This window comes from Marmota monax, unplaced genomic scaffold, assembly GCF_021218885.2.
Source record: "Marmota monax isolate L192 unplaced genomic scaffold, Marmota_monax_Labrador192_F-V1.1 WCK01_AAM20220418_F8-fsc00014, whole genome shotgun sequence".
Classification (NCBI taxonomy): domain Eukaryota; kingdom Metazoa; phylum Chordata; class Mammalia; order Rodentia; family Sciuridae; genus Marmota; species Marmota monax.
The window spans coordinates 22,937,423-22,959,940 of record NW_026695222.1 but is presented as its reverse complement, the minus strand read 5'-3'; the positions used below and the strand labels follow the sequence as shown (position 1 = coordinate 22,959,940).

Genomic DNA, 22,518 nt, shown 5'->3' with positions numbered 1-22,518 from the left:
GAGCCCAGGTACCCCACTTCTGCAAACCCTGGCCATGCCTTTCACGAGACTCCCCACAGTCCACCCAGTCCAATCTTTGAGACCCCAACAAAGATGGGAGGAGGTGCTGCCATTGAAAAGAAGGAGCTTTGGCCAGGTGACAAAAGTATTCACCAAGTGGGAATCCCTTGAGCATTTCCGGGTGTCCCTATCCCTTCTTTTACATTCCAGGCTCAAATCCAAGACCCCGTGGCACCCAGTCTCCTCCATGGGATCCTTGCCCCAGAACATCAGAGAAACTGCCTTGGTCAGCCCCTGGGATCAGCTATGCCTGGGACTGGTGGAGGGGTGTCAACGGAGACTCTGAGCTAAGGTTTGAGGCTTTCAGTTCCAACCAGGTCTTTGTTCAGATCCAGAAGAAAAAGAAAAAAGAGCTAGCGGTTCAGTCTCTTAAGAAAGGGAGGGGGAAGGCGGCCAGAGAGAGAGAGAGAGAGAGAGAGAGATGCCTCATGCCCTGTCTACTCCCCCATCCCCGCCTCGGGTGGGGACGAGAGAGAGAGATGCGGGGTGAACAAGGGTGACGTGGGGAGGCTGGGCGGCTGACGAGGTGGTGGTGGAGGGGGCGGGATTGCAGTGAGGTCAGGGTTAGTGATGCGACCCAGGAGGGGGTAGGGTGGTGGTGGGGGAGAAACAATCTTAGATGAAATTCTCATCTCAGGGTGTGCCCCAGACCCTCCCCAGCGGCAGCCGGCCCCAGCAGCTTTGGGCAGAACGCCCCCACAACCACGCACGTCACCTGGCCGCTCATCGAGAATTGAGAGGCTGCTCCCAGTCTCCCTTCCCTCCCCATTGCCCCCCATTCACCAGTTCCCCAACCCGAGTTCAAACCGCTGCTTGCTCTCTCCCTCCCCCCGCCGCCCCCGTACCTGCGCCCCCGCAGGACAGACGATGCTTGGCTGCGTGGCGAGGCGCGGGCCGAAGAGGCGAGGACCCTGCCGGTCGTGTGGGTGCGAGAGTGAGGCGCGTACGCGCGTGACTGTGCGAGCCGCCCGGAGCCGGCCAGCCCGGAGAGAGTGCGTGGGGGAGCCCGCGTGTGCCTGCCGCGGGCGTGTGCCAGGCGCGGGCGTGCGCGCGAGGGTGTGTGCGCGGCCGAGGCGGAGCGCCCAGGCGGGCGGGAGGCGACGGCGGCGTTAGGACTCGGGGGACACCGCCCCCCGGCCCCCGCGTCCCGCCCCCGCCCAGCCTCCCGCCTCAGTTCGCGCCGCGCCTCGGCTCGGAGCGCAGCGGCGCCGGCTCCCGGATCCCGATTACAGCCAGCTGGGGCGCCCAGCGGCGCGCACAGCCTGCGGCCGCGCCGGCGATGCGGGGCCGCCCCGCGCCCGCCCCAGTCCCGGCCCCGGCCCCCGCGGGAAGGGGCTGAGCCGCCCGCCGCCGCCCGGATGGCGAGCCTCGCCGCGCTCGCCCTCAGCCTGCTCCTGCGGCTGCAGCTGCCGCCGCTGCCCGGCGCCCGGGCGCAGAGCGCCGCAGGTGAGTGCGCCCGCCCGGCTCCCCTCTCCTTCCGGATGCGCCCGGGCCCCCGCCGCGGGCCTTCGGTTGAGAAAGTTCTGCGATCTCTCCGAGGACGCAGGGCCCAGTGGCCCGAGCTCGGGTCCCAGCTGCGAGACGCGGGCCGCGGTGTGCAGGAGCGTCCTGAACAGCGTGCTCGGCCCCGCGCGTCCCCAGGCAGCCCGCGTTTCGCCAAGTTCCTCGCTTTACTTTCCTGCCGGCCCCCGGGGCTGGAGTAACTTTCCGCGGTTGTTGCGAATATTTCCACTTGCTGCCTCCCACTTGTCGGAATCTGTCACTCGAGTGTTTGGGGCCGCGGCGAGATGAGAAGCGGCATTGGCGCCCCGGGGAGAACATTCTCTCCCTGGCAGGTCGTTGGGCAGTGCGCGCTTTAACTGGGGAGGACAGGTCCCTAGCAGGCCGAGGCTGCCAGGGCGGTGGCTTTTCTTTTCTCCTCAGAGACACACAGTAAGCCCCAGTCTTTTTCAAAACATGCGGCACTCCTTAGCTTGTCCCCAAGCAAGCCACTCGAGGTACCCATGGGAGTGTTTGCATTCATGACTGAAACAACAGTACCTCCACCTTACCCCGTGCCTTTTATCCGGAGTAATGGGCACCCCCTGTTAAGGCCCTTCAGGTGGAGTGGCTTTAACCTGTGAACTTGTCTGCTCCTGAAAAGTTCATATTTGGGTTCAGTCCCTAGGAGGTAGGGGAGAAGTAGTTCCCCAGTGTGGGAGTTTGCGCTGCTGTGCTCCTAAGGCTAAGTTGACATATGCAAAGAGACTAACACGGATGGGGTCTTACCCATCACCAAATCCCACTGCAGTCAGCTTCCATCCACAGTCCCTGAAGAGCAGGCAGCGGAGGGTAGGAGAGATGGGAGGAGGTGATGCAGGTATACCAAGTTCAGAAATCACCTTGAAGTTTCTTAGCACCCTTTGGCTTTGGTGTGACCATGCTCAGCTGAGGTTGCTGGGACCACAGGGGCCGGTGGAGCTAATCAAGCAGGACCTAGGAAGAGATTCTTTTGGAATGCTAAGCAACAGCTGTGCATTATGTGTATTATGGGGAGGGGTGGGGGGTAAAGATGAACCTGAGGGAAGTGTAACGTCTTTAAACAGGCTGCTTTTGAGGTTAAGAACTACTGTAGTGACATTCCACTGGAAATGCGTTGGTCTCCTTCTCTTGATTCTAAAATGGAAACTGAACATCAGACTTCTGTGAAGGGGCAGCCTATTTCCGTGGCTGGGAAGCAGGGCGAGGAAGACGCTCCTTGTGTGTGAAGCTGAAAGGCTGGATTAGCAAGGGAGAGGAGAGAGACAGCCCCAACACCATTCCAAAGATGGTGCACAGTCCCTGGTTTTCTCATTTTGGGATCTGTGTTAAGTATACTAAGGGAGGTTAGGGAAGGAGGATGCTGGGGCAGTCCCGAGGACCTGGGTATGTTTCGTGACTCAGATTTTTCTGTCCTCCAAGGCTTGGCTGGCCAATCACACATCAGTATTAGTTACGGTCCCGCGGCAAAACCAGAATCAAGCGTATTCCACCACGGGTCTCATAGTTCTTGGGTCGCCAGCTCTAAAATCCGTGCGGGCTCAGGAAGCTGTCCAGGGGCTGAACGCACGAGTGTTCCGGATGCTACCGCCAGGTGGTGCTCGCCCACAACTGTTAAAATGCAAATCTAGGTGCTTTCATCTCAGGAATAGAACTTCTTTTCAATTTTTAAATGAGTAATGTGTTTATTCAGCAGCCTTTTGTTAAAACATTTAGAGAAGTGTGAGGAGCAAGCACCTTTTCTTTGTTTGCTCTTCGGAACACATGGGGAAGAAAAGCAATTGTGAAGTACAGTTTGGGAAGAAATCTACTGTTAAGGCGCCATATGTTTCTTTTGGGTTACCTGAGCTGGCCGCCTTCTGCAAACCTACTGTATATTTAGCAAGCGCCTGCATTTGTTCCCGGGGCTCCTTAAAGGAGCGGGATTAGCTTTCGTTGGGGATTTGGTGCATTGTAAACCTTATTCATTTGTAGAAATGGGGATTTTCTGTGTATATCTATATTCTCCTTTTTGGTTTTTAATGCTAACTAAATCTCTTAAATTAGATTTTTTCCCAGGTTTCTGGATAAACGTCTGTTTTTGTAGCTACAGAAATGTTGACTTTTTAAAAAATGGACCCAGTCTTGTTGGAATCCAAATCTACCACAAATATGATGAATAGGTTGATTTCCTTTAAAGTATCTTATTTGAAACTTTTGGCAAGTCTGGGTAAATAATGCATTTTAAAACTCAGTGATGTGTTTTCCATATTGCTTTGATCTGAAGAGTCCCAGTCTCAAAAGCAATTTCAATTTGTAAGCTTACATCCAAGACATAGTTGGGATGATAGGTTTCGCTGTAACATGTTGGTCACGGTATCCAAAAGTCAGAAGCAGAAGCTTGTCATCAAAAGGCAATTTCCTTTTTTACTCTAACATGTGTTTCATGAGCCACGGCAATTTTTGTAAGGAATGATAAAACAAAACAAAACAAAACAAAAAGCCCCAAACAAACAAACAAACAGAAACATTTAAAAACAGCGTGTTAACAGTGTGGCAAAACATGATTTGGAGTGAGGGAAGGGGGAGGCAGTTAAATAAACAGATAAGGGGATAATTAGTCCATTTACTAGTGGGTTTCAGAATCTGTATATTGAAGACATACCCGGATCTTAAAGGGGACCGACTGAGGTTGCAGTTGTTAGCAGTGTAGCCATTTAACTGGATAATCACTGGCGGATACCTCTGGGGAACCGTTAGCAGTACAGTCAAATTTTACTTTCTCTTCTGGATTGCTTGATTTGTTTCCTAATAGAAGAACAATTAATGCGCAGTCCTGGCTTGGACTCTGTTCCCGCAACAGTCACAGACACAGTGATGCAGAGCATCTTCTTGCGTTACCACCCATTATCTTTCTCCTCTACTTTAATTCCTGCTTGCTTGTCCTCACTACAGCTCCTGCAGCCTCCAGGCTGCCAGCTGAGATGGAGTCGCCTGTAGTAGTGTAACTGTCACCTTTCAGAGCCATGATCAGAGGACATTACAGCATCATTCTTTCAAGCACGGGATACTCCCATGACTCTCTGACAGTGTGTTGCTGTGGAAACTAGAGCGAGGCTGCGTTGGCAGTGGTCCTTGATAAATATTTATTGATGATGATGAAGAGATAGTGGAGTCTCAGGGCGACCGGGATGGGGGAATTTAGCTTAGAGGCAGTGGGGTTTAGAGAAAAGAGCTTTGGAGTCTGAAGCCCTTGGTTTCAATCCTGCTTCTGCCTCTTACTAACCGTGCCAGTTTCGGCAAGCCATTTATCTTCTCGGGTCCCCAGCTTCTCATCTGTAAAGTGAGGATAATTAGAGTTGCCTCACTGGCTTCTGTGGAGACTGACTAAGATGATGTGCACAGAGAGGATAGAAGACTGTCTGGTGCCGAGTAGGCTCTTTGTACCAGAGGGGAACCTTGTCTGTCACTGGCCTTGGCATTGGTACATGTACATGGGCCGGGACCATCAGTGTTAAGCTCAACTAGGAATTGACAACAGGGTGGCTGGATTTTGCTGGTGATTTTTAGTTTTTCTCCTTTTGGGGGGCTTGATTCTCTGTAATTGCTTTTAGAGAAATTTCCATTGAAAATTTCCAACAGATGAGTAAGTTTGACCATTCAGGGGTTTAGATAGACAATGCTTAGTTTTAAGAATTTAAATTTTTTTAAAAATATTTCTTATTGGTGCCCTGTACCTATTCAGAATAGTGGGATTTGTTGTCGTCTCATACATGCACACAATATGACAACATATATTTTTTTATTTTTATTTTTAATTTTTTATGTGGTGCTTGGGATCAAACCCAGTGCCACATGCATGCTAGGCAAGTGTTTTACCACCGAGCCACAACCCCAGCCCAATATGACAATATATTTTGGTCCATTTTGCTCTTGTTAACTTTTGATTAGGACTTTTTTTTTTTTTAAAAACACAACTGGTTATGCGTCATAACACGACAGCACTTGGGTATGTCCTGTTTGCTTTCCTGCCACCCTCCTGCACACATTCTTTCTTGCTTTCAGGTTCTGTGCCAGGCCCATTGCCTTCTCTTACTGTACCTACAAATCAAGTGCCTGATGTTCTGGTACCTGGAGGAAGGATGTGTTGTACACTTGGTAAAGACATATAGTGGGCTGTAGCAAGTAAACCAATAAAAAATCTATGAGGTTCTTGAAAACAAACCACGTTTGACAAGCATAACAGCATTTGCAAACATATTACAGAATTGGGTCTAGGAGCCAATATCATGGAGATATTAGAAAGCAGTTGGAGTGTCTCATGACATCTTATAAAATGGATTCAAATTGGTTTGGAGAGGAAGAAAGCCACAGATTTTTTTTAATGGATTACTAACAGTCAGATGCAGCCAAAGGGACAAGTGTTGATCAATAGCAATGTGTCCAGTGAGCCAGGGTGACTGGCTGGGGTCAGGGATTCAGCATCTGAATGGTCTTACTGGACATGTTTGCCTGTGAGAGGGTGAAATGGGCATGAGAATGCCATTTGTTATCTGTGGATGAGAGCTGCAGGTTCTAAAGAAGATACAGAAGGTCCCAGCGAGGCTTCTAGACAAAGACCCCAATGGACCTGCTTGATAAACAAGGAAAAATGAGTATTAATAAAACAGAGTGGTGGAAGGATGAAGCACCCATTGAGAAATGGTGGTCATTAGGGCCTCTTTTACCCCCAAATGTCAGTGCTGTTTCAGTCGGCCATCCTAAATGCATACATGGAGTGGCATGAATCACTAATGAATTGAAGGGGTCTTCAGAGTTACAGGCTTACCCCTCCCCCCGCCCCGCCCTGCACTGGACTCGGGCATCTAATACACATGACTGATGTACACGTCCCCTGTGCCTGAGTGGAACCCAAAGCTTTCACATTTCTTGAATATTCAGCTTAAAATTTTTATCAGATGCTGGAGGGAATGGAGAATGATGAAGCCGCTTTGGTAAGCAGTTTGGCAGTTTCTTGAAAAACATACACTTCCCATAGGCTGCAGCAGTCCTGCTTCTTGGAATCTGCTCGACAGAAAGGAAAACATATGTCCACAGAAAGACACGAACATGAATGTTCATAGCAGCATTATCCATAGTAGCCCAAAGCCAAAAAATGCATCCAGAAGTCCATCAACTGGTGAATGCATCCAGGAGGATGCTACTTGTAGTGGAAAGGAATGAATGACGGACGCATGCAACAGCCTGCATAAACTCAGAAACACTGTGCTACGTGAAAGAAGGCACATGCAAAAGACTTCTCATTACATGAGCTGCTCAGAAAAGGCAGATCTGTAGAGACCAAGAGCAGAGATGTGGTCGCCCAGGGCTGTGCATGGTGGCATGGGTTTCCAGCAAGTGGACATGAGAGAACATTTTGGGTATGATGGAAAGACTTGAGAACTGGAAGGTGATGATGGTTGTGTCATGATAGATTTACTGAAAATCACAGAATGATACATTGACAACCAATGAGACTTTATAGCATAAAGCTGCTAAATTTGTATTTGAGTGTGGACCTTTGTGTAGACTGAAGTATAAATCTCAACTCCCCGACGTACTTGTGAGAGTTGATAGTTCGAGTCACTGTTCTGAACCTCTGTTTCTGCATCTGCGGGGCAGGAATAATAGCAGCTTGGTGCTACTGGAGCTGGAGAAGATTCCTGTGAGTTGTTGAGCTTGGTCCCTGGCACAAAAATGGGCACTCAGGAGATGGCACCATGAAAACCTTATCTCTTGTCAGCTTCTAAAATAGTTTGTTGTATTTGCTACTTGCAAGGCAAATTGCCTGCTTTTTTTTAAAAAAAAGTGTCTTTAGACTGTGAATTAAATCTATAAACTTGCATTCCCCTCTCTCCTGCCCATCAATTTGGCAAAAATTTAAAAATTTAGGACTATCAAATTTTGGCAAGGATCTGAGCAATTAGGTGGCTTTGTTCACCGTTGAGTAGTGAAAATGGAAACAGCTTTTTGAGTGCTAACTTGGCGGTGTCTATTAAAAATGAAGATAGGCATACTTTGCTCCCGTCCTGTTTTGGTAGGGTCTGGATTGGTGCGGGGAAGAGGATAGACCACGAGTTTGTGTCCTTCGTCATTAAGCGGAAGATGTCCCGTCAGGAGCTGACCGAACATTTTTTGGCCTCTTGGGTTCCAAGGTGAACAGCTGTTGGAGGGAAGCAAGCAGCTGCACCCAGGTTTTGTGGGGGCTTCCTTCGACCCTGGGCCAGAGCAAAGCGCTGACAGTGTGTACTGCTCTTAGAAGGAGTTTGCAAGCCTTGACCTTTCTGAGCAGCAGGAAGCTCTCCCTCACCCCCAGGAGGATGCCGCCCACATGTCCCTGAGCACCCTTGGCTGCTTGTTTTATTTCCGCCCACCCTTGATATGGCCTTACTCTACTTCTGTCCTAAGTCTTCCTAAAATCTGTCATGAGATCATAGCCCATTTCTGCCCATCTTCCTGTTACTCAGAGTGAGAGGTTATCATTCCATTCATCCTGAAGGGCTCGTGCCCTGATCTCTGTTGCTGAGAATGAATGAATGGATTCATATCAACAAAGCAAGATTTTTGTTTTTATAAAGTGCTTAATGTTGAACCACCATTATGTATCTGTGGCCTTGAATGGTCTCGACTTCCTCTAATTGACTATAATTATGTTGTTGTTTTTTTTTTCCTGCCCAAATTATCACAGTTTGGCCAATGGGAGCTCCTCCAAACTAGGTCTAGACACCTCTGCCAGACATCTTGGAGAGAATATTTTTCTATGACAACAGGCTGGATCTTCAGGCTCCCTTCTCGGTTTTTGTTTTTGACCCAAATATATAGTCAGTTTTTATTTTTAAAGAGTTCTGGGGACATCAGGATGTAGAGTGTACATTTGAGGTGTTTTCTTTTGATCCCTGGCCTAGAACTGGGCAAAACAGGGATTGCTGGCGGTGGCAGGGATAGAAAAGGAAGACATTTTGAAGAGCATGCATTTATGATCATTTATCTCCCCGATTTTCTAAAGTCGGTTTGAATGTGAGAACTTAATATTTAAAAAATAATTTTGTCAACGTTGTCATACTCTGTACTTAAGTTAGTATAGTCTTGAGGTTGATGTTAGAATTTCCTTTTTCCTGGAGCATCTTGGGATCGGCTTCCAAGTGTACAGGTCCAGTGATGGGTCCACCTTGGTACCAACTTTTGGAAAAGAAAAAAATAACCCTGAGTTTCATTACACAGGACAGTACTAACTTTCTATTGCGGTGCAGCAAGTAACTCCCTCAAAGTTGGCTTTATTATCTCACCACTTCAGGAATCTGGTGTGGCACTGCTGGGTTTTCTGGCTCTTGAGACTCTTTCAGTCTGTGGTCAAAGTGTCTGGGTGGGGGGCTGCCGTCCACCCAGGGGAAAGGGGAGGATCTATTTCCCAGCTTGCCATGCGGTTGCTGGCAGGATTTGGTTACTCTTGGGCTCTTGCTTGAGGGCACGTTCTCACTAGCTGCTGGCCAGAGGTTGCCCTCCGTTCTTTGCCATGTGGGCCCCTCCGTGGGGCAGCTCATCGCGTAGTCCCTGGCTCTGTAGAGGGAAGGGGCAGGAGACTGAGATGAGGTGGGGGCTACAGTCTTTTGTAACCTACTTTTGGAAGTGACATCCACTACTTTTGCTGTGCTGTTTGTCAGAAGCAAGTCCAGCCCACACTCTGGGGGAGGGGATCACATAATGGAGCCATATTAGGGTTCTCCAAAGAAACGGAACCAACAGAATGTATCATAGGATGTATAATAGGATACGTGTGGGATCCATAATAGGATATATAATGTAGGTTTATTGTAGGTATTGACTCACACAGTTCTGGAGACTGACCAGTGCCAGCTGTCTGATCTGCTGTCTGCCAGCGGAGGCCTTGGGAAGGTCGATGGTGTAAGTCTTAGAGTTGGGGGGGGGGCAGCTGTTGGTGTAAGTCCTGGTCTATCAGAGAGTCTAAGAACTGAAGCAGGGATACCTCGGGGCAGGAGATGAGGGGTGGCCCAGCTCAGGCAGAGTTCTTTTCAGGCCTCTGTGGACTGGATGATGTCCACTCACACCAGGGAGGGCCATCTTCTGTACTCGGTTTACCAGTGCAGGTGAAGTGAAGTTTTGCCATCAATCTAAGCATCCCTGAGTCCATCAGGTTGAGTCACATAATTAACCATCACAGGTATGGGTTCCAGACTTCATTTCAGAACCATTTCAGAGGGTCAGATGGAGGAGAAATACAAATATAACCTTCCGAGTGTATTGGAATCTTTTAATTCTTTTCATTTGTGGGGAGTATACATACCAATGGCAGCTTGATGTGAATCTTGTTTGAAGGGATCTTTGAGTAGAGAGACTTATTGTCTCAGAATTGATTTAACGCAGTTTTTTAAAAGAAAGTTGATTAGAAGACTTTATCAAAGTAAATGTAAATTAATATGAAGACCATTAGATAATTTTTAAAACTTGGACCCTCCCCCAAGTTGAAGTACTATGGTGTTTTTGTAAGAATGAAAATTTTTACCCTAGTGTCTAGATTCCATAAGAATCAGTTTCTAAAAAGCAGCTATAGATGAGGGGCATTATTTAATCTCACTAAAAATGAGTATTTTGTTACATTTAGATATCCCGAGTTTTAAAATTAGCACTTGTGTTCAACCTTTCTGACTCATTTCTCATTTTTTCCCTATGGTCACACCACACACAAACTGACATAGAGGATTCAGTGAGTTATGGCAGCTGGAAGGCTTAGTGTACACATGCAGATTATCCTAGAGATCAAAGCCTGTCCCGTGGAACCCTGGGGGTGACCACAGGGGTGCCATCATCCCCAGGAATCACAGTCGCAGCATGTTGTTAGGGTAACTGTGCTTGGAACCCTAAAAGGTCCTCTAGGAAAGATGCTTTGTTAAAATCCAGATGGGCGGGCCTGACCTTGGACTTTCTGGAAGGTTCCTTCTCCAGGAATTTCCCGGTTTTCCCAGATTCACCATCTGTGTGGTGGGGGATGGTGTCAGAGGTCCCCTCATTATTGACTAGGCAGTGCCTGAATTTAAGCAGGAAAATCACATCTTTATGATGGTCCCAACCCCAGGACCTGAGGAGCCATTTCCACAAGGTGACCTTGGGGAAGAAGTACTCCAGAACATACTGAGTGTGTCTCCATGATCCTTGCAGAAGGGCAAACACTTTCTCTTCAAGAGGCTTGGCGTTTAGAGAAGTTTCTTGTTTATTAACTGTCCCCACCCAGGCCCTGATAAATCTGACTGTTGGGTGCAAGGTACCCTTTCTGGTATGAGGAAGGTGGGGGCGTAATGTTTCTAGGTGTCTAGGTCGGGGTTGTTGCATGTGGTTGTGTGCAACTTGCACAGTGGTACGTAACAGGCCTGGGTCAAGGACCTTGCTCTGCTCTGCTGTACCAATTTTGAGTTCAAAGCCTTTTCTGTGCCTGGTCCTTCTCTTATTTTTAGTTCCAGAGCTCCTGGATGTCTTAACTGTTAATCTTTGCTTTTTCTTTTTTATTCTCCACTAAAATGTTTCCTCTAGTTAACAATTTCCATTTATCATCTCTTCTAATTTTGCATTGTTTTTTCACCTTTTATTATAGGAAATGGGTATATTGGTGTGTGTGTGTGTGTGTGTGTGGGTATGTGTGTGTGTGTGGTGGGGGGGGTGGTTTTCCAGTTTACAGACTTTTAAGACTTTTAAATGGAGACTTTTAAGCCAAGATTCTACACAGTCTCAAATCAGGGATGGGGATGGGAGGAATGATCAGTTATTTTCCCAAAGCTTCTAGCCCTAAAGAACCTGGGCATCTCGCCAGCTCTTCCCTGTATCTCAGCTGGCTCTAGTTCAGGATGGTTATCTTCCCCTAAACAAAATTGTCTGGAACAAAGCAGAGGCCAGCTCTCTAATGCTTAGGTTGCATTGTCTTGAGGCCATTTTAATTAGGTTTACTAAGGAACTGTGGAACCTACTGAAAGAGAGGAAACGTCTAGTTTTTAACTATTAAGACACTCCACTTCCATATGCAAACCCCTTAACTAAATCTAGGTACTGCACCCACCTTGCGTCTAAACAGAAGTTTAAGAAGTATTGTGTTTTAGGGGGAGGGTGCGGTGAGGGGTGAGTGTGTGCTTATCAATTTCAGTTTTCCAGTTAAAGTGAGTCCTTTAAATATTTCACTCAGAGGGCTTCAAGTACCAAAGTAGTATTTCTGGGACTTGATCCTCTCAACACTGTTTTTGGTGGAGAAATGCAATTAATTTGAGCAAATTTCAGAGTTCCAAGGTCACTGCTACCTATAAAAAGTGTATACATATTTTATAACAGAATTTCTTCATTTAAAACTGTAGCTTGGGACAAGTCTCATTGGTCACTTTTAAAGTGAAGGCGATGGACTTGGCTTTCTCACTTCTCTGTACCACTTTCCCACATGTAACACATGTAGTGTGCATCCACATTTCCCTGTGTAGAGTCTATTTTGCTACTGCTTCTGAGAGAATTGGCCTAGTGAGCCTTGAAGTATTTCTCAGTTGGGATCCTGTTTCCTCTCACCTTCAAAATCTCAGCAGCTATCATTTGTCCTTGAAAAGTTGCTGACCACCTCTGGAGCTCTGGGGGTCCTTGGTACCTCCCTTATTCCAGATAACCTTTTCCAGTGTTGATCACGGAGGATTCTTTTGTGATCCATAGATTTTTGACTCAGATCTCAGTCATTTCTACCTTTTAGGTTTTAGCTTTTTTTTTGGAGATCCTTAGTCTTATTCCTTGTTTTACCTTACTAGACTATTCCAGGAATTTTGCCTTGGCTTATAGCCATTGGCTAGGACAACTTTTATCTTATGTTAGGTCCTGGTGGTTCGAGGAAGAGGAACACTGGATAAATCTCACTAGATTCAGCTCCTGCTCCAAAAATGCTTATATTTTAGGAAGGTTCAACTCATTGTTTTCTACTTTGGCATTTTGGTCCTTGTCCAAAATCTGTCTGGTTTGGTAGGCTGTTTGTGTCTATCCCACTTCTGATACCAATAGCATAATTTTGGATGGGTTACTGAATATTTAGCAGAGACCTTGTAGATACTCCCAAACTGCTATAAGTTCTTGATTTATTTAACTAAAAAAATGCAGGATGTCATAGAAGCAGGTGACCCACACAGGCCAATGTAGACAGAGTCTATTTGGGCTTGGCCTTTTCTGGCCTCTTGGCTCACTGATGGTGAGCGTAGTTGATGAAACTATGATCCACACTGGCCTAATCCTGCTTGTTCACAGTCACATCCCAATTTTTGCTATGCCACTGCCCTTGTGTGTCACCATCTTGGATGACAATCTGCCAGTAATCTGAACATCTTTTAAAGGAATTTATCCAAATATCAGTCTCTTCTGGTTTATGAACCAGACTCGGCCTCTTCAAGGCCATATCCTCTCCTGTGGGAAGAAAATAGAGCTGATTTTAGGGATGTAACAATCAAATAGACACTGATGATCACATTGTGGATGACTGTGTCAGTACAGAAGCAGATGGGAGTCTGCGACTTAGAAGAATCACTAACATGATGGATAGAGGATGTTTTAGCTAGGTAATAGTTTATTTTATTTGGGAGTGTACTTTGAGGAATGTCAAAATTAGTGGATAATTCTTGATAGGGAGGAACATACATGTTAATTGTGCCTCTGTTTGTAATAGTTCTGCATTTAAATTATTCTCTTAAAAAAGTGACACCCTTGGAGTTTCCTAGTTGGGTATGAATGATAGGGATTTAAAAAAAAATGTTTACACTGTTTTCTTCAGTCATCTTTGCAAAATAAATTTATATTTTGTTTTCCATGCATAGTTTGTAATGAGGATTCCTTTGGGGAATTCTAGGACGTCTGGTCTGCTGTGTCTGGTTAGGAGGGAATTAGGGAATTGTGTTGTGGACACAGGGAGGCATTTGAGCATGTGTGCCCCAGGTCCTTGGAGGGGTTTGTGCCAGACTCAGTCTCTGTTTTCTTCCTACATCCACTTGTCTCTCTAGGGACCTCCCGGGACCAGCACTTCATTGCCTCCCAAGAAATAGCAGAGTTTCTTCCATGGGCTAGTTTCTGGCTCTGGGGTCAACTTGAGTCCTCAGAAAGGCACATATGATGCAGAGGGATAATGTTGCGCAATCTTCTCCGTGTTTAGAGATGCCTTGGTCCTGAGCAGTTTTCCCATCTGGGAAATGATGTGATGACCTTTGTGTTTTCTAAGGACTAGAATTCTAGGTCTCTAACATATATTTTTCTTGAAAAGGAAATCACTTGAGATCTATGGTAAAAGTTAAATATGTTAAAAATCCACTTTTCCCAATTAATTGATCAATTTGTTTTTTTGATACCACCCCTAGTTTTTTCAAAAGGGATGAGTTGTGGAACTGGGGGACAAGGAGGAGCTGGGACCAGGACATGACACAGAGCCTGTTTCTAGGATTGTTCATTTCCAACAGTCACTCCATTAGAATAGTCCCAATTAGACTGAGACAGAAGGGATTTTCGCTCCCCTGGGATGAAGATTTCTAAACCCCCAAAGCATACATTTGCCTTCTGTTGGAATGAAAAGCGGAAAATAGAAGGAGATGTCAAATCATTTGGTGAAATGATGGATGATAGAGGGATAATAGGAACCAGATTAAAAAGTTATGAGAAATGCAGGTGCACCAGGCTGTGTCTGTAGAGCGTGAAGGATTCAAACACAACACCCAGGGAATAAATTCTGGAGGTGAAGTGACTACCAAGGAGGGAACACTGTCACCATGCATGTAAAGCAGGTGCTTGGAAGGAGCCGGACACTCTTCAGGGGCTTCACTAATTGTCACTCATCCAGTCTCCATAACAGTCTTGTGATGTGGGTACACTTATCATCAAAACTGGAGGACAAGGTGGTTAAGGGGGGAGCCCAGGGCCACAAGAGAGTGAGTGGCAGAGCCAGGACTGGAACCCAAGTGACTCGATGCTGGGATCTGTGTCCTCAGCCACTGCTTTCTGCTCTTCCTCTGATTGGCTTTGTGGCACCTGTTGTGCTGAAGTCATAACTTATGGGAAAACTTTGGTCCTATTTGAAATTCCGGGGTGGAAAGCCTTCTTCTTTCAGAAACTTCCGTGAGAATTCTAAGACTTCATTTAATCCTCATGATGATCCCTCGAGGCAGGCACCACACTCCCCTGTATCAGATAAGAGAACTGACTTCCTGCAAGTTTAAGGCCTTGGCCACAGTCACACTGTGGCTGTCTGATTTCAGAGTCCAGGTTGTTAGCCATCATGTGATGCTGATTTTTAGGACAAGAAGAGGTATGTCAGGGGAGCCATCTTTGCAGGAAAGAATCCCATCACTCCTGCAAGGGGTCTCAACCACCCTGGCCTCATAAGAGGAGAATTCTGTGCAGAGAATCCTCACCTGTCTTGGAATAGAGGTCAAACCCCTAGATACAGCTGCCACTGATTCTACTCAGAGGACTCGGGAGAGGAAGGTGCTGTATCTCAGGACCCAAGATGGTGGTCTTCAGACCTCCCGGGTTTTAGCACACATAGCATTTTAGGAAAATGTTTATTTTTTGGCTGGTCATTTATTGAGTCCCTTTAACCCCAGGTAGTGTCCTTCTGGATTGGAGACAGGATTACTTTTCCACTTTTACAAATGAGAGGTTGAGGCTGAAGCTCCCAGGTGAGAATGCCTTTGGATTTTTAAAAGGCATCAGGTGTTGGATATTATGGATTTTGCTGCAGGGATCTCTTATTCTGAGACATCTGAGCCTGCATCGTGTCCCCTCTGATTTTCCAAAGGCACAAGTCACCATCACTCTGGGCTTTTTCTGGGGATGCTCCACAACAAAGAACACGTAGGTCCCCTCTCAGTGTCAACTTTGTAGGTTTCAGACTTGGTCCCTAATTTGCCCTTTTGCTTTTGGGCTGAGTCTTCCTTGAGGAATAAAGTCTGGCAGAGGTGGGCTCTACCTCTGTCATGAAGGAAATCACCTGGTGCCTAAGAATGCAGTCTCTGGTCTCAGACTTTGTGGGCTCAAGTCAGTGCTTGGCTAATTCATAAGCTGTATGACCTTGAACAAGTTCCTTGAGTCCTCTGAGCTCCAATTTGATCATCTGTGAAATTAGGCTAATAGTAGTAACTTGCTTGTAGGGTGTTTGTTGGAAATCAGTGAGGTGATGTATATAACATGCTCAGCACGGGGCCAGGCTTTTGAAAAGTGCTCAGTGACTGGTGTCTGTTCTCGATTGTAACTCTATTGCTAGGATCTCAGCAGAGGCCTCATTAATGCAAGGAAGCTTGAGTACATAGCTGAGAGACCAGTTGTCCTGATTTGCCCAGGGTGGAGGTATTTCCAAGGATGTGGGATCTTCAGGGACTAATGAAAACCTAGGAATGTTCCAGGCACATAGGGTGAGTGGTTCCTCCAGGGCCACAGAGCTCTGTTCACAGTGGTCTTGCCCTGTATGCTGTGCAGGTTCTGCTAATTGCATGGGCGATTCATAGCCAAAAGATGATGCAATATTTGACCTGCATTTTGTAGATGCTACTTGAGGAAGAAGTAGAAAAGGTTCTTTTTAGTTTCAGGAAGACATCACCCCTAGAGCTGCTGTCTAGGGCCTCCTGGTGGTATATCTTTCTTGATAGAAAACAGAATTCAACTCCAATGTGTTGAGAGACTTTCAAGAGGGACAATCCAAGGGGGTGTGTGTTGAGGTTAAGAGAACCCACCAGGGATGCTGAGGCACCTGGAGATGAGGACCAGAGAGAAGGCTTCGGCATCCTTTAATTTGGAAAGGGGCTGGGGGAGGGAGTTGTGTTGGTGGACTCCTCCTCTGCACTGTTCTGAGTTCCCAGAGGTGGTGCGACCTTGACTCATTTGCCCTTTGGTTTGCAAAGGGGAGCATCTGCGTCTGATAGGAAGTTGTAGGGCAGGAGAAGAGGATTGGGGGTTTGTCCTGTTTCCTTCCTGCCTCACTGTTTTCTGAAATGGCTGCATTCCTCAATGGTAGTGGTTCTCAACGAGTGGTCCCTGGACAAGCAGCAGCAGCAGTGTCACCTGGGAACATTTGAGAGATGTAGATTTTGGACTCTACCCCAGACTCAATGAATCAAAAGTTCTGGGGTGGGGCCCAGACATTTGGGTTTAAACATTCCCCTACCAGATGAGTCTGATGACTGTGGAAATTTGAGAGAACTAGTCTAGAGATCAAAGATGACCGTCAGTCAATCCTGGGTGGGGCCTTTGGCCAATCAAAACATTTCCCTGGTTATGTAATGAATCTCAATTTTTCTGGATGGGTTTTAGAGTTTATTGCTCTTCATCAGCAAAAACTAATAGTATGACTTGATTTTTTTTCTATAACCTCTGGGGATATTTTCATCCCTGTTTGAACTGGCTTTGGGGTCAGACTACTTGGGATCCTTGATTGTCCTCTTTATTCTCTGTGTCCTTGGGAAAATCAGTGAACCTCTCTGAGCCCTTCATTTCTTTATCAGAAAATGAGGACAGCAGTGCTTATCTCATTAGATGATTGTGAGCACAACATGAAGTAACCTTTGGAAAAAGGTGAATAAACATTGTTAAAGCTCTTACCATTTTTAATATGCATTTTCTCTGCATATCAAACATGGCCATGGTCTCTTGTGGGTTAGACACACAGATGCATGTCCCTCTCTGTAGATAGGCACCAGATGGGGTTCTATACAGAAGCAGTAAATGGCAACACTGGACATGTGTAAAAACCCCTTTCTTATCTGGAGTCTGTGATTTAGAAGGCTCACCTTCTAATGTACTATGCAGAACCTAAAAGAAGAGCCTCTGACCAGCTCTGACCAGCTCAGAGCTGCTGATCACACCCAGAGCTCTTGCATTTCCTCCAAGGGGACCCCCTTGACTCTCCTCCAGTGGCTGGAAACTCTTGCTTTGCTTTACAGAATTCTTTTTTTTTAAATAAACTTTTAATAGCTTTTTATCTGATTTCCCAAGTTCAGAAGGTTTAGGAGGAGGGAGACCTGCTATTCCAGGGAGGTAGGCCGGCAGTGGTGGAAAATAAAAGGAGCAGTGGCCCGATTGCTAGAGAAGAGGAAGAAAACCCAGAAGCAGCAGCAGTGAAATCTCAATAAACTCAGTAACTGGAGCTGCAGGGTCTGTGGGCCTGGGGACTGGGCTCCTCTGAAGCCCCTGGAGGCTCCACCTTATTGCTTTGTTGAAGATCTAGTGGCGGTCTCGAGAATTATGATGTCGGGAGGAAACACCGGTGTGGACTCTTAGTCCACTAACTGGGTTTTTATAGATGACCTTGAGTTATAAGAAAGGGCTCCATTGTTTTCTCCAGTCCCAATGATTCTGTGTTTACGATGCTTTATTTCTAGGCATATCATTTCATTTAAAGCCTCGCTCTTCACCCGTGCTGCCACCCTCTGCATAGAGGAGGCGGGTCCCGGGGGGATTGAAGGACCCACCAGAGGCCACACACTTGTTTTTGTTGAGGTTCTGAACCCGGGTGCACACCGAGCATGGAGGAGGGCCGGGAAGTGTGGGGAACACTTAGAAAGGTTTGCACACATGGCTCTGTGAGCGTGTGCTGTTGTGTTTAGTGTGATGCCTTCAACCTAAAGAAACTTGGATCTGAGTGTCTGGAGTAGTAAACTGAATTAAGGGATGACCCCTAACTCCCGGGAAGGCTTCTCCAACAGAAAGTCACGTTTTCTTGGGAGTCACTGGAGTGAAGGCACCGAGGGTGGATGAGCAGGTAAAAGGGAAAGCGTGAGCCCAGGTGAGAGGAGAGAGGGAGCTGGGGTGGCGTTGGAGAATGACTGTGGACAGAGGAGGCGACCCGTAGGGGCTGAGTCACTCCAGGGTGCTTCCTTGGAGAGGAAGGACTGCTGCTTCTTTTTCTCTGACTTCTTTGATTTTGTGAACTAACTCTTCAGGGAACAAGTTCACAGCCTAGGCTCTTACTCAGAAATAACTTTTATTTTCCTTGGGAAATTCATGCAGCCATAGGGAATAGTCCTATAAAAGAGATTTTGATAACAAATCATGAGACAACAGGTGTCAGAGGTTAACCCCTGTCTCTGGGTGCCAGCGGGATCCAGAAAGTCTGGGGAGGTCCTAACTCAGAACCTTCTAGCTGCTTCCCGGTGTGAGGTCGGGCAGGGCAGGGGGGTGCTGTCATTCACTGTCCCCCCTGGATTTAGAGATAGCTGTGGCCTGGTTTGATTTTTCTTCTTTGTCACTTGCATCATAGAGGGAGATTTGGCAGTTGACCTCCTTTTTGTTGGAGGAAAGGGCTACAGGTTGGGTTCATGTAGTGGTTCTTTAGAGGAAATCCTTCTCTAGAAGGGGATTGGGAGGGAGGGAGGGAGGAGGAAGATCATCAGGCAGTGATGGGAAGTGAAATCTATCAACTTACGCTGCGTCCATGTGCAAATATACTATAAGGAATTTGTGTGTGTGTGTGTGTATATAATTATAATGCACTAATTAACCTAGTAATAATAATAGTAGTAAATCAGTGGAGTGCAGCAAGCAGATCAGGGAAGGGCATTGGTGGGGGGAAAGGGAAGATACTGGGGAATGAGATTGATCAAATTATGTTCTGTGCATCTGTGAATAAGGCATAATGAACCTCACTATTATGTATAATTATAACGCACCAATAAGAAATACATTAAGGGGCTGGGGATGTGGCTCAAGCGGTAGCGCGCTCGCCTGGCATGCGTGCGGCCCGGGTTCGATCCTCAGCACCACATACAGACAAAGATGTTGTGTCTGCCAAATACTAAAAAATAAATATTAAAATTCTCTCCCTCTTTAAAAAAAAAAGAAATACATTAAAAAATAATGAAAATAAAAGGAAGGAACCAACCTCTGTTAAATCTGGGAAGGCTTATGATAATGTAGCTGTGCAGAAAGTTGACATCATGTGACTCCTGGATGAGGATGACTTGAGAAATTCAAACTGAAGTGACAGTTTGGACCCTGTGTGTGTTAGCTCCTGCTGCAGAGCAGATTGCCGCAAGGGTAGCCTCTTAGCACGGCCCACGTGGCATCCCACTGTTTCCGTGGGTCGGTCGTCTGAGCGTGGCTTAGCTGAGTCATTTGCTGTAGGGTCTCACAGGCTGCTGTCCGCTGGGGCTTTGGTCTCATCTGAAGGCTGCACTGGGGACGGACCCATCTCCAAGATCATGGAGCTGTTGGCAGTGTTGTTATCTTGCAGGTTGCTGGACTGAGGGGCTTGGTTCCCCAGGGCTGTTGGCAGAGTTGCCCTCAATTCTTTGCCACGTGGATCTCTCCAGCATAGTGCTTCCTTCATCTCCCCAGCCAGGGGACAGTCTGTCAGCACAGAAGTCAGTCTTAGGCAGCCTGACCATGGAAACGACATCCCACCCCCTTTACCATGTCCTGCTGGTTAGAAGGTAGTCACTAGTCCAGCCCATACTCAAGGGGAGGGGATCCACACGGAACTGAGGATTCCAAGGCAGGGGTTTCTGAGGGCCATCTTGGAGTCTGCCTGCCACAGACTCACATCTCAAAACACTTCTTTTGCCTTCTTGAGAGTCTTGAAATAAATAGCTTTGTTTCTATAGTATAAGAAGAGTTGAAATTTAACTAAGAAACAGAAATGGAAAGTTCTGAGATTTGATCTGGTTTCTAATTATCTTAATTAACTTATCCAGGGTGTTACAGAGGGTTGGGAATGCATGACGTCCTTTCACTATCAGTATAACCCTGAGAAGTAGTCATTATCCATTTCTTGGGATAGGTGAAGGAACATAGATTGAGAACAACCTTGATCCTGCCCAAGCCCATGAGGGTTGAGAGCAGTTGGATTCTTAAGAGATCAGAAGGTGTTGAGGGTAAGGACTTTGTTGGGGTGACCAACATGGTGGCACTTCCTGTCTGCTGGAGCTGGGCCACTGAGCTTAGTAGAATGTTAAGGTGTCAGGTACAGCGTGGGTAGACATGAAGGGCAAGGCTCCAGAGGGGACAGGACATAGGAAGTAGGAATTTAGGAGGGGGGCCGTCTGGGGGAAACACGGGGAAGCCCAAAAGGGCCAAGTCTGTCTCGCATAAGGTAGAGTTGGGGAAGCTGGACTCCTTTTATTGTTCATTTATGCTCCCGGTGTTGAATGTGGACTTTACAAAACCATCGGAAGCCATGGTACTCTATTTTCTGCCAACCGTGGGGCCCGTTTCTCTCTCACCCTTTGTATGCCGAGCGCTGATTGACTTTAGTTTCCTCTGATGTTGTAAATATGAGTGGAAAGTGGGAACGTGAAACCTATTACCAGCGCCCGCGGTAACGCGTCGGAAGCAGAGATGGAGCCCGTCCGCTGTGCACAGAGTGCTGACTGTTGGTGACAGGTCAGGTGACTTTGATGAACAAATGAAATGCCACGGCCTGCAGGACATGCTGGGAACGTCCTCTTCATTCATGTTTAGTGACTGAGGAGAGTGGGAAATCTTTCCAGTTGTGGTCTGAGAGTCAACATTGATGACAAGGAAGAGCTCCTGGGGTTTGAATGCAGAGAGAACCCAGCGGGTCCAGAGAGCCCCTGGTGGGCGGGCGGTTTGCTCCGAGTCCACAGTCAAGAAAGGAACAGTGTCCTCTTCCTTTCCCTATTGACACACTTTCCGAGGAAGTTGATGACACCATCAGAATCGCTACACAGCTGCCAAGGTAACTTATTGAAAGCATACATCAGACCACGTCCCTCCCCTGTTTCAAGCTGCCTCTGTTGCCCTTAGAATAAGTAAAACCCAAGGCGCAGCCATTGCTTATCGCCTGCAAGATCTGGCTCCCGAAGAGGGCCCTCGACCCCTCTTCCCATTCACAGCCCGGGGGATGGCAAACCGCATCCCACAAGCCACATGTGGCCCTCCACCTGTTAGTGTATGGCCTGGAGTGAAGAATGGCTTTTACATCTTTCATGGGTGGATGATGAATCAAAAGAAGAAGAGTGATTTGTAGCACATGAGGATTAGGTGGAATTTAGATTTCGGTGTCTATAAAGAGAATTGTATTGGAACATTACAGTCCATTCATGCTCTCTGTGGTGGCTTTCCTGTCACAGTGTGGAACTGAGTAGTTGAAAGGAAACCATTTGCCCTACAAAGGCCAAAGTCACTCTGATTTGACCCTTCACAAAAAGGGCTATTGACTCCTCTTTAGTCACCTTGGGTTTCTTTTTCCTTCCTTAACAATGAAACCTGTGCCAACCTCAGGGCCTTTGCTCTTGCTGTTCTCTCTACTTGGCAAGTTCTTCCTTTTTTATTTCAGCTCAAGTATCTCTACTTCCTATCCATATCTGCTTGGGTATGTTGATTGGTCAATAGCAGTCTTGATTCATTTCTTTTGTTAGTTTGTTTCTCCCACTGAAATGTTAGGCAGTTCTGTGCTGCTCATCCCCTGTAAAGCACCTGGCATATGCGGGTGCCTATCAGTGTTGACAGACTGGGGAACGGGTGGAGGCCGTGCTGACTCCAGCTTGCTCCTCTGCCTTGTGCAGACTCACTGTCCCACAGACTTGATCTCCATAGTACAAGTGTCATTTCCAGGAGGCTGAGGTCTTTGGAACTTAAGGCAAGGCATTCCAAAATTAATTAATTTTTTTTGATATTTTAAATAACACCAAATATGAGTGATTCACCTGATACTCAAAGGGTGGGGTAGTGAAGCATTTAAGCTGTCATTAGGGTTTCATGATTTATAAACTCCTCTCTCCAGAGTCACCGTTCAGTTTCACTCTTATAGCACAGAAGGATCTGGATATTTTGAACCCTGAACACTCACTTTGCAGCTCAATCTTAGCAGCCCATTTCCTGAAAGAGAGACTGAGGAATGGGTGTGTTTATCTCTCCTCCTCCTTTCCTCTTCCCTTTTTTCGCAATCACAAGGCCACGCATGAAACA

General features: G+C 46.8%; 1 protein-coding gene across 6 annotated transcripts in view; it reads left to right on the top strand.

The window, feature by feature from the left end:
- The first annotated feature begins 1,418 nt into the window (after positions 1-1,418).
- Ptprt (protein tyrosine phosphatase receptor type T) overlaps positions 1,419-22,518 on the top strand; it is a 1,068,074-nt gene continuing 1,046,974 nt past the window's right edge. For 4 of the 6 annotated variants that reach the window (XM_058575682.1, XM_058575681.1, XM_058575680.1 and 1 more), the window contains exon 1: positions 1,423-1,506. Coding sequence is in view for 2 of the 6 variants with exons in the window: in XM_058575678.1 (XP_058431661.1) it covers positions 1,419-1,506 (88 nt within the window). In the remaining 4 variants the exon portion in view is untranslated. Of the gene's footprint in view, positions 1,507-22,518 lie in introns of all 6 variants that reach the window. The other 2 variants (XM_058575678.1, XM_058575677.1) reach the window with 1 other exon arrangement.